We start from the raw sequence: 12,410 nt of genomic DNA on the forward strand, positions 1-12,410 counted from the left end.
AGATTGCCATTTCATCTTCTTTCTCTTTTACTCACTCAAACCCTCTCTCTCTTTCTGCCTGTTTTTCCCCAGCAATAATTTTAATTTACTTTGAGCCAATTGAGACTACAAAAGAATAACAATAATAATAATAAAGTAAAAAATTTCTTCCGAAAACGTTAGGTTTTTTTACTTTTTATTATATCGAAAATTAAAAAAAAAAAAATTTTAATAAATTTTTGGTATATTCGAAAATTATTAATTTAAATTTATTCTTCTAAATTAGTTTTGTTAAATTTTCCCTTTGCTTTTTTAAAGATAAATGGAAATTTCTCGATACTCAATAATCATGCATAAACTACTTTAGAATTATTATTAATAATGGTATAGAAACATTACCTTTTATTCCAGTAAGTTATATCGAAATAATAACAAAGATACTTAAACCGACTTCAGATAATGTTTCGACTTCATGACAGACAATACTTTATTTTAATTCTTTTATTTAAACTTATTTTATAAACTAAAAAAAGATTTCGCTGAAAGATGTACAACCAATAAAGACTTACCTAAGATTTCTTTTTTGGTGGTGAGGATGAATTATAATGAAATTTTACTTTAATATTATTATTAAAAGTTTATTATTTAAACTAAAGTTAATAAATAAAGTTTAAACTTTAGTATAAATATTTTAAAATGGATCTAAATGAAATATTTCTTGAATTAATTCACTGGACTGTATGTGATACTTATAAGTATATGGTCTATTCCAATGATTCAGCTTACTTTTTATGAAATTTAATAATCTTTAAGAAATGTCTATTTTTACCGAAAAAAATATTCTTTAGACTTATAATTTCCTTTGGGTAGTGTCTAAAAATTAATAAATTTATATTTTTGGAAAAAACTAACGAATTTTCAGATAGTAATTTACGATTATATTTTGCATTAATTACTGTAGCATTTTTTATGTTTGCTTCTATAAATAATCAACAGTAATTTCTTGTTAAAAATGAATTTCCTCTAATACAGAATATTTTATGCTGAAATTATAATTGTCAAATTTTGATGTGCATCCATCTATAATTAATGGTCAATTGTATTTAATTAAAAATTGTTTTCTTTAAAAAATTTCAGTATATTATTAATTACCAACAAAATATTTTTTCATGTAACTTAATTAAAAAAACAGTTAAGACTAAAATTACATGATCAAATTATTACTATTTAGACATTTATAGATTTCCTACTGTTCTATAATAACAAAATACAACATATTTACCCGGATGATAAGTAATGGTTTTTCGCTTTTGGTAATCAGTTCCAGGAATTAATAATTCACAGTCTATAACAGCTGTTGTGTTTAATTCTTCATCCTGTAACCTAGTGGAAGCTGCAACATCATATGCTCCATCTCTTTGACGGCTGTCCAATGTAACCCCATTCATAGGTCTCCTGAAATTGAAATAATTTAATAATAGTAATAATTTAATAGTTAATAATTTAATATATTTTAATATTAATCTAAAGATATTTTACTTGAAAACCTATTTTTAACTTTCTTATAAATCTAATTAACTACATTCTTTTTTCAAACATGACTTTTTATTTTTCTCTGATATTATTCAAAAGGAAGAAAATTATTATAAAATATTGCATAAATGAAAAGCCTTTTTTTTTTAATCAGTCAAGTTTAGTTTAATCAGTCGTAGTTTTTTTGAAATACACAGCATCGATAGGATTGAACGTTGACCAGGAAGAATCCTTACTCTTATTCTTGATGATGTGTTCGTCTACTTAATTTATTCTTCCCGCACTAAATCGACCTATTTTCCATTTGGTTTTAAAATATGAAAATATAACTATTTTTTTATACCGACTATACAATACATTTTTCTAAAATCATCAACTAGAAGTTTTAAAGAAAAAAAATAAATAGATATAAATTAATATTAATAGAAAATAGAATGTATTTTTACTATATTTAATGTTTTTTTTTTCCTTAATTACTATTTTTTTTATTTACAATCGGTTCCGAGAAAGGAACAACAATTAAATCTATTACGAAAAGTAAATGATGAGGGGTTTCCAACGTACACCAATAAAACGTATATATATATATATATATATATATATATATATAAAGTACATCATATACTGTGTATATATCAACACTCCCACTAAAATAAGAACCATATAGGTACAGTAGGTACAGGAGTTCACAAAGGTTTAATGAAAAACAAACAAAAAAATGTAAAACAACTTTAAACAGTAGACGAAGACAAACACGTAACATAACAAGCTCATGAAGATAAAGAGAAAGTAGCTACACTTCTCATCAAGGTATAGAAAGATGCTCGTCACTGATACTGAAGCAGCTTCCCAAAAGTCACACAAATTTCGCAAATCCAGCACACATAGTGCTGAATTAGGGATAGTGCTGGAAAGCACATATAGTGCTTTCAATTGCCTGTCATTCTCTCTGTTGAATAGGAGATTAAATACTAGAAAATTCACATGATTATTTAACCGCTTAATTTGAACCGAACTGTTTTCCCTCAATGCGAACATAAGGCAATTCCTAGGTAGTCGTGAATTTCTTCGAATATTTAATAATAAGTTACAAAAAGAATTTAATATTTTTACTGTCTAATTCTTAAACAAATTTATTCGTATTAAAGTAATATTTGATAAAATTCCATTAAAATACCGAGCGTAAAGCTTGGGTTTGATATATTAATCACTATTTATGCCAAATTCAGAATTTATATTTTTCTTTATCATGCGATTTCGCTAATAAGAATTATTGTAAAGAGAAAAAGTATGATTTATTGATTAGCGAAAAACGATCAATCGTGTCAAGTGGTATAAGCTGACGGAAATATTAAACAGCGAAGTAGTAAAATGGATAGCTTTATTCAAGAATTTTACCGGGATAGCAAAACAGTTATAAAAATTAAGATTGCACAAACTGGGTATTCTTACTTAGAAGAGATTATCTACCTTTATCCACCTTATCCACCTTTGCCATGTTTTAGCGCAAGATTATTGTTGTTCCTATGAATAGTTAGGTAATTTTTAAAAGTGAAAATTTCTCACATCACGTCGCTTACAATTTTTATGAGACTTAATACATACATATATATATATATATATATATCTTAATATTGATTCGCTTTTATTCTGCTCTCTTTCACTTCATTTTTGTTTTTCGTATTTAGTTTCAAACTTTATTTTTCTTCAGATAATAAAGTTATGTTTCAGCGTTTTATTTAATGAAATTTATTTTTATAAGAAATTATATTATCAGTTGCTTATTATAGTTGGAAATTTATATCCGTTCTTTAACAGAGAGTAGAAGGCCCAACTTTACTTAATAGCCTACCTAATAGCTACTTTAACCATCAGGCTTATTGTGTTATTATAGGACGGTTTATAGGTAGATGCCCCATCCTACCAGTCCTCCAGCATTCGCTCGATCTCCAAATCCTTATATCCTCACAAACGATTCGGTGAGATCTGAAGTACATCCATAAAATTTAAAGTAAAGTAAATAGACCAGGAATAAAAAGATGCTGACAACAAAGTTGTAATAAGTTTCTGGTATTGGTTGGTGTTTATTATATTTATTCTTATGTAGGGGAAGAGTAAATGATACATGAAAAAAAATAATAAAATTTTGTTTTTAGAGTGAGGGGTAATTTCTGATGAAATTTTATTGTAAACTTTTCGTTTATACCTTTAAATAAGCCAAAAAAAGTTTTAAAATTTCATAAAAACTATTTTTTTTTTTTTTTTTTGGTCGGGAGTAGACCAAAATATCATCTTCCAAGAAGTTTTTGAATTTTCTATGTATACTATGTTAAATGGAAGAAAGTAAACAAAAATTCCATTGAAAAATGTTCAACCAATAAAAAGAAATTTTATTTTAGAAGTAGGGGTGAATTTTGTTGAAATTTTATTGTAATAATAATTATATTATTCTTATTATTATTATTATTATTATTATTATTATTATTATTATTATTATTATTATTATTATTATTATTATTATTATTATTATTATTATTATTATTATTATTATTATTATTATTATTATTATTATTATTATTATTATTATTATTATTATTATTATTATTATTATTATTATTATTATTATTATTATTATTATTATTATTATTATTATTATTATTATTATTATTATTATTATTATTATTATTATTATTATTATTATTATTATTATTATTATTATTATTATTATTATTATTATTATTATTATTATTATTATTATTATTATTATTATTATTATTATTATTATTATTATTATTATTATTATTATTATTATTATTATTATTATTATTATTATTATTATTATTATTATTATTATTATTATTATTATTATTATTATTATTATTATTATTATTATTATTATTATTATTATTATTATTATTATTATTATTATTATTATTATTATTATTATTATTATTATTATTAAAAGTTTAAATAAATCAGAAAAAGTTTTAAAAAACTAAAAAAATCGGTATTTTTAAATTTGGATTGTCTCCGCCACCTCTAATACTGTTCACAAAGTTTTTTTTGTGTCACTTGCACTAAAACTATGGCTAGGAAGACTTAAAAAAATATGCAATAAATAAAAAGATAGCGTTTATGGGAAGGGAGAATTTTAAGGGCAAAACTTTTTTAAAACTTATAGATTAAGGACATGTATTGCAATATAAATTGCAGATTTATCACTGTACATAATTATACATGAAAAAAAAAATATAAATACGTAAAAGGAGAAAAACTATTATTATTATATTATTGGACTGTTATAACAATTAAACAATTTAAATTTCGTGGATAAAATAAAAATTACCAAAGAAAGAATAAAGGGGAATTTTGCATTGTATATAGCCGCCCTTTTAATATAATTAAGGTTATAATTAATTAACTTCAGTGAAAATATTGATCAGAACTTAATTTATTGATGTTTAATGGTAACAGAAGTAATTTTCCTTTCTATTCATACATTTTCCTTTTATGAATAACAAACGGTACTGTAAAACACGAAAAAAGCTGACAACCACATTGCTGAACGTTTTTGGTATATATGTAGAGGAAATGTAAACCTTCCTCTGCTGATGAAGCTTAAAATAAGCATTGTTATTCTTCCAATCTTACTAATTCATTTTTTTTTTTTTTTTAACAAAAAAGTCATACAAATAATTTTATATAGATTTTTAACCACTTATTAAGAAGAAATTATATAACATAAATTAAATCCAAATTAATGCTTTCCATCTTAAAGAATGATAACCTACTTACAAAAATATACTTTCGAGAGTATCATTGAAAATTTGACCAAAGAATTTTTTTTTTCTAAAATTTCATTAAAATTTTTTATCTATCTGACAGTTTAAAAATTGTATTCACGATAAGAGTACCCCGTGTTTGAAGAAAATCAACTGTATATATTGAATCAACGGTAAAAATAAATTAAAATGTGGGGTGTTATTATCCCTGGAAAATAATATTAACATTATAAATTTTTCTTCAAACTAATAAAACAGTTTATAGAAAAATATTTTTAATAAACTTTTTGTTGTTTATCAAGTAATACGGTAAAAGTTTTTAATACAATCTCTATCTTTATGGGTGGGAATATTATTTTTCTAATCGTGAAATAATTACTCAACTTTCTCGACTGGGCAGTTTGAGACGATGTCACCCCCTGAAGCTGTGTTTATGCTTGATTTCGGGTCCAGCTCCAGGGGTAGGGATAAAAACTGATGAACTCAAAAAAAGAATCATGAAATAATGATCTAAAGATAACTTGAGCTTAAACAAAGCCTCTAATAATTGTAAGAAGTATCAGTTCAGTTTTTTTAAACTAAGAAAAATATTAAAAATCATATTTTTTGAACTGAGTAAGACTTATCCTCCAAAATTTTCAATGATATTTTCTATTACTTTTTTGACAAGCTTAAAAAACGTAGATTTTCATTGTCTTTACCTTCTTCTAAATATTCTCCTTTTAATATCTCCCCATTCCTTATAGTAGAATATATAATTCTAACGCACAAAATATTATGTCGAATCGGGGATAAAATTTTGTTTATTTATAAAATAATATAGTGAAAAATTTTTATAGATTCTCTATTTTCATGGGTATTAGTAGTATATACTATACTATACTATTATATAAAGAGGGAGAGGGTTTTTATTTGTTCGGGATAATAAAACTACCCGATCTATCGCTACTAAATTTTTACCCATGTTTCTTGGCATAACTGAGAAGAAGATTTTTGAATATGTATCATCTTGAATTATATATATAAGTAGTGGAGATTTGCCGGTAGAAGCACAAACTTCAATCAATTGAATTAATGAATTGTGAGTGTTTATCACTGCATGAGCTGAGTTTGAACTGATTGATTATGAATTTCTAGATTTTTTGAGTTTCATTCCGAGTTTGAAAGGTTAAAATTGATTTTTGAATTTTTTTAAAACCCTGTTATTTTTTTACTTTCTCGGTAATTAATGAAAAAACCAAGCTGATTTTTTGGGGAATGTAATTTTCATTTTAATAAACCAATTTCTAGATTTTTTAAATTCGACCTTGTAAGATGTTGAAGAAAGGTTTTGAAAGAAAATAGTTTTGAAGAATGATTGTAAATTTTCCCAATCCCGACTACAGTAAAGAAAATATTCAATAGATTTGGGCTTGCTCTTTAGATAAATATTTAAAAACTATTTTCGGTTTTTTTAATTCCGATTTTTTTAAGGGTGTGAAGGTATTCGGCGCTGTTGCACAACCACCACTACCACCGTAACTGTATTTGTGACTGGCCTGCTTCCGATTGTTTGACTAATAAATATTAAATTAAAAAAAAAAACCAAGTAACTACATAGCACAGGTAAAGTTGTGACAGGGAGTTAGTCTATTAATATCCGTCAAATAATGATAGAAAAATAATATTGAGTTTAAAAACGGCATGTATAAATTACATTCTGTTACTGACACAATAAAATTTTGCAAGTGTTTTCCAGTTAGTATTGTAATTTCTTTTCTTTTAAATGCTAAACGAATTGTTTCATATCAGAATAATGTACCTTAATTGGTTACCTTATCTCGCTGTTCAAATCTTTATTTAATTTCGTGATGAAAGTAAAAGAAATAAGCTACAAAAGAAATTAGTCAGATTTGCTTCTTCAAAGAGTAATGATGTTCATTATATAGTCAGTCTCTACATTGAATAGAGTTTGAAGATATTGACTGCAGGACTAATTATCTTAGACATTTCGGTAGGTTTTAGTACTGCTTACATTCACGTATATTTTTAGCTCTGTGGAAAAAAAAATAGTGGTAAATACCATTTCCTCTTTTAAGTTTGACATGGAATATTTGTAATTCTTCATAATTACTATGTGATTTTGTAGAGTACTTGTGATTCATTTAAGGACATCTACAGTTATGATAAATAACGTGCCGTTTTAATATTAATATTTGAATGTTATTTTAATTTAAAAGTTTTTGGTAAAGGAAGTATTGTAATTGCGAAAAATTTCGGTTTTCTGATTTCAACGGAAATATTCATTTTAACCATCCCTGAATCCATTTTGATTAGTTTCGTCATGACGTCTGTACTTACGTATGATCTCACATAACTCAAAACCCATTAACCGTAGGATGTTGAAATTTTAGGATTATTGCAACATCTAGTTGTGCTTTTCCCCTTTTGATCGTAATCGACTAAACAAAAAGTGTCTAAAAACGCCCAAATTCCAAATTAGATTTTAGACTTTTTCGTAAGTATAGTGATAAGCCTTCATTGAGAGCTTTTCAACGATATATCATAAGTTGTACTTATTTTCATTGATTCCAGAGTTAATAGCCAAATAAAATATTAATTAATGGAATATTTGGATCTTACAAGGGGATAGAACATCTGTTCGAATCAGACTTCATCTCCTTTTTTGTAACTTTTTTTTCTTAATTTAAATATATTTATTTATTAATAGTTAGTAAATTCTGATTGTAAAAAAACTTTTACGATAAATAATAATTAAAAAAAAAAATTGAAAAAATATCAGAAGTTATTAATGAAATAAAATTGTATGTACTTTTCGTTTTAAAAAATGTGTATATGTAATTTAACAGGCGTACAAGAAGTCATGTAATGTCCATATCACATATTTTTTTAATTTTATTTATAAAAATAAAATAAAGATTTTATCATTTACTCCCTTGCGTGAAAGCTGTTCTTCAAAAACCTTCTGGGCAGAGTACTTATTTAGAGATAATATTGTGAATAATCTGTTTATATATTTTTAATAAATTATTTCTTCTTCTTGTAATCAATCCTAGGATTAGTTTGCAGCAGTCTTCCTCCTCCAGGCAGTTCTATCGTGTGCTAATCTCTTTGTTTTCATGCACGTTTTACACCCTACATCCTTTGCGGTCTGTTCAATATACCCTAGTCTTGGTCTGCCTCTTGTATTGTTTCCATTAACTGCTCTCTCTATTATGGTATGCAGCAAAATTTTATGCCGTAATACTCGTCCTACCCACGTGTCTCGATGCTTTTTTTAATAAACTCCGTAAACTTGGCACTTCATCGATCCTTCGTAACATTTTTATATTGGTTATTTTATAATTTATTTGTATATTTAATAATTTTTGTTTAAGGAAATATTTTTTAGAAATATCGTTTTGTTATATTTTTCTGTTGCAAATAATAAAAAAAAATCAATTTTATTAACCTTTTTAGCTACTTTATCTGATTGAATAGAATAAATTAAATAAAAAATATTCCCACTCTGACGTCTTTAACATTTAAATAAAAATAATTTTACAAATATCTGTTCAGCAAGTTGAATTCATCAAAAATTATTTATTTTTTTTTAAGTTGAGAAAAACTTTTATCCTCAAAATCTTCATTGATTTTTCAGTAATATTACTTTTTTATTCAAGCTAAAAATTGTATATATATATATAATTCTCAACGTTCTTCTAAATAGTCCATCCCTAATATCGCCCTACATTTTAAAATAAAAATCTAACTTGTGAGGAAGGGTAATATTTTTCCCTTGTTGTTCCCAGGCCCTAAAAAAAGATCGTCTAATGAATAAATTATTATATAAACACATAAAACAGTTAACTTTAATTATTAATGTACGTTAGTGTGCTATAATGTATGCTGTACAAACACCCAATTAATATCACTTATTAACATATTATAAATTGATTAGAACGTTTATAATGCATTTATAATGAGAAATATCTTAATTAATTATGTCAATCCCAGGATATTAAAACAATTCTAGAGTTTATATCGTATATAAAGTATATATGTATGCACGTATTAAGTAGGGATGTGTTCCTCTTTCTAGGTATGAGGCCTATATGAAGGATACACAAATGTAATTAATTAGCCACAGAAACAGCAGTGTAAGATGTAGAAGCAACGAAGTATCTAAAGGTAGACTGATTACTTACAAGTAAGCCATTCCAGGTAGAAGGAAAGCCTTAGCTATTCTATGTTTATTTACCACAATCCATGATCTGGAAGGAGCTTACCTCTTACACTTGCTCTTCTGCTTCTACATCTCATCCCTGACTTACACCCCCGTTTTCGGTAACGTTATCCAAACGTGCGCGAGCACATAACCCTTCTACTCTATCAATCGTACACTTTCTAAGTGTTTCTCTCTCTCATTTTATTATACCTACCACAGTAAATTCTCTCAAACAACTTTTGGTTGAAAGCTTTATCATAACGAAAATAAACAACCTAGTTTCACCAAATATTTTCTTTTAAATTTACATCTCATCTTATGAAAATAACTTTTAGAATAATCTACTCGATATAATAACATTAGTAATAATAAAATTAAATTTTTTTTTAGTTCATTTAAATTTTTGTAATTATCATAATTACGTTTTTAAATATCTTATGATTGTTGTATTGTTTTTGATTATAACAGTATTACTAGACTTCTTCTAATTAAAGATGTTTTTTTTAAATTAATTTTCTGTAAGGTTAAGATAAAATCTGGTTTTTATTCTGTTAAATTTAAACTGTTATAATTAAAATTGAAGTTTAACCTAACAATATGGAAAATTTCCATTTTTTTAAAGGAGAAATATATTTAAAAATTTTATAAATAGAAACAAAGGAAATAAGTTAAGCGAAATACCTCAAATTTTTATTATATGAGTATTTAGTTGAATGTTATGAAATGGAAGTACTTATAATAGAAACACTTAACCTGCCTTATAGAATTACTTCCACATCTGTAACTTAATGTACATTACCGCCATTAAAAACTCACTAATAAAGTTTTATTGAAACAAAACAGTGCCCAACCAATTATGTGTAATCACAGTGTCCTTGCCGTGGCAATGGTAATTTTATTAATACATATCAGTATATCTGCAGAGCCGGCCACCGTGGCGCGTATGGTAGCGTCTCGGTTTTTCATCCGGAGGTCCCGGGTTCTGATCCTGGTCAGGCAAGGCATTTTTACACGCTACAAATCATTCCTCTCATTCTCTGAAGCAATGCCTAACTGTGGTCTAGGAGGTTAAAAAAAAAGTATATCTCCAGAGAAGAATTAAATCATATTTCTCTTAGATGGCACAATTTTCCAACCATAAACTGTCAATCATCATCATAGTAAAAGAGAAAAGAATCAGGAAGAAATAAAAATGGGTACATCACAAGAGGTTAGAAAGAAAAACTAAAGAAGTTAAGATACATTTATACGGAACTAATTTTAATGAAGATAAATTTTTCGAATACTTTAAAATGCTTTATTATAAATTTAATCAATATGTTGATAACTAAAATAGAACCTTATCTGAAAAAAGCAAGATCCCACTGGGAACTAGCGATAAAAACAAGGGAGCGAAAGCCGTTTGAAAATAAGAGAAAAATCATGTTTTTAAATATAAAATCAATTGTGTAAACATGGAATATCATACAATTTAAGAAATAGTCTTCCTATTAAACTACCATTTACAATTTTTTTTTTCCACAATAATAAATATCTCAAATAGTTTTTCTTATCTTTAATAATATTTAATATTTTCTTTTACACAATGCTGAAAAAATTCCCCAGCCGGCTTAAGTAAGACATCGGGGTCTGAACTCTTGTTTGGTATGAGAAGCTATAAATAATGTATTGGATCAAATGTCGCATGGCCGCACTGGCAGAAGCCGGGAACTCCCAACTTTTTAAATCTTGCAACCGGCAAGGTCAGAAGTGATATACTTCTTGATCAATGTGGACGTAAACAAAATGATGGACTTTTGCAAGGCGAGAAAGAGGTTAGGTGGAACATCTAGGGTTTCAGTGGCCCATGTAGAGAATTGGGTGTTTCACCTAAGGCACCGAAAATTATAGGATGATTTTTCATCCTATTCTGACCCCAAATCTAATTTCCCAACTCCTGGTATTTGGAAATTTAACTGTACGGTAGGAAGAGTTTTTCTTAAAAAAACAATGTACGGAGGTAATTTTGATCCAACAGAAGTAATGCAAAGCATAGCACTCACTACACCTTTGTTTCATTACCACCAGTGCGAATAGTAACACTTTTTTCACCTTTTTTGTTTACGGTTTTGTCAAATGGCATTTCAAAATATACGGGGGTTTGATCAGTGTTTCCTATTTGAGAAGGCAAATAGCCTTTATCTTTTCTAAGATTCATTATGTATTTGCGAAAATTCAATATTTTTTGTTGATAAGCGTCTGGAAGTCGTTGAGAAATGGTCGTCTTTCGTCTTATTGACAATTCATTTCATGTAAAAATCGTGTTATCCATCCACGGCGTGCTTTCAAATCAACTTTATTCAATAATTTAGCGATTTCACGAGCATATGATCGACACATTTCTGTCGTGACAGCAAAACCGCATTTCCTTTTTTCCATAACAAAGTCATACAATTTTTTTTCCATGTCTGTGTAATTTAGTTTTAAGCCACGAAAAGCCCTTTTATCACCAGTGCCTTTCACCAGAAGTTGTTTCTTCTTACGCCAGTCTTGAATGCAGCTTTCATCTACGTCAAATTTTCTTCCTGCCACCCGATTTCCAAACATTTCAGCCTCTTCTATAACTCGGCGTTTTTCATTTACTGTATAAGATCGTAGACGCTGTCCTTTTGTACACATTTTAATGCCGTAATGAAAATAAATTACCGTATTAAACTTTAACTTTACAAGATAAACTAAACAGATAAAATGCACATAACCGTCCACATACACAAACAGTACAATGACTATGGTGAATCGACAAGACGACGATGGATTTAACCCACCGGGTTGGTCTAGTGGTTAACGCGTCTTCCCAAATCAGCTGATTTGGAAGTCGAGAGTTACAGCGTTCAAGTAAAGCCAGATATTTTTACATGGATTTGAATACC

General features: G+C 26.9%; 1 protein-coding gene across 2 annotated transcripts in view; it reads right to left on the reverse strand.

Annotated features, from left to right (window-relative positions):
• Positions 1 to 12,410, reverse strand: part of LOC142328097 (uncharacterized) — a 338,993-nt gene that overhangs the window by 52,118 nt on the left and 274,465 nt on the right. For both annotated transcript variants that reach the window (XM_075371594.1, XM_075371595.1), the window contains exon 4: positions 1,262 to 1,434. In XM_075371594.1, coding sequence (XP_075227709.1) covers positions 1,262 to 1,434 — 173 coding nt within the window. The remainder of the gene's footprint in view (positions 1 to 1,261; positions 1,435 to 12,410) is intronic.

The sequence above is a fragment of the Lycorma delicatula genome, chromosome 7 (assembly GCF_047948215.1).
Source record: "Lycorma delicatula isolate Av1 chromosome 7, ASM4794821v1, whole genome shotgun sequence".
Taxonomy (NCBI): domain Eukaryota; kingdom Metazoa; phylum Arthropoda; class Insecta; order Hemiptera; family Fulgoridae; genus Lycorma; species Lycorma delicatula.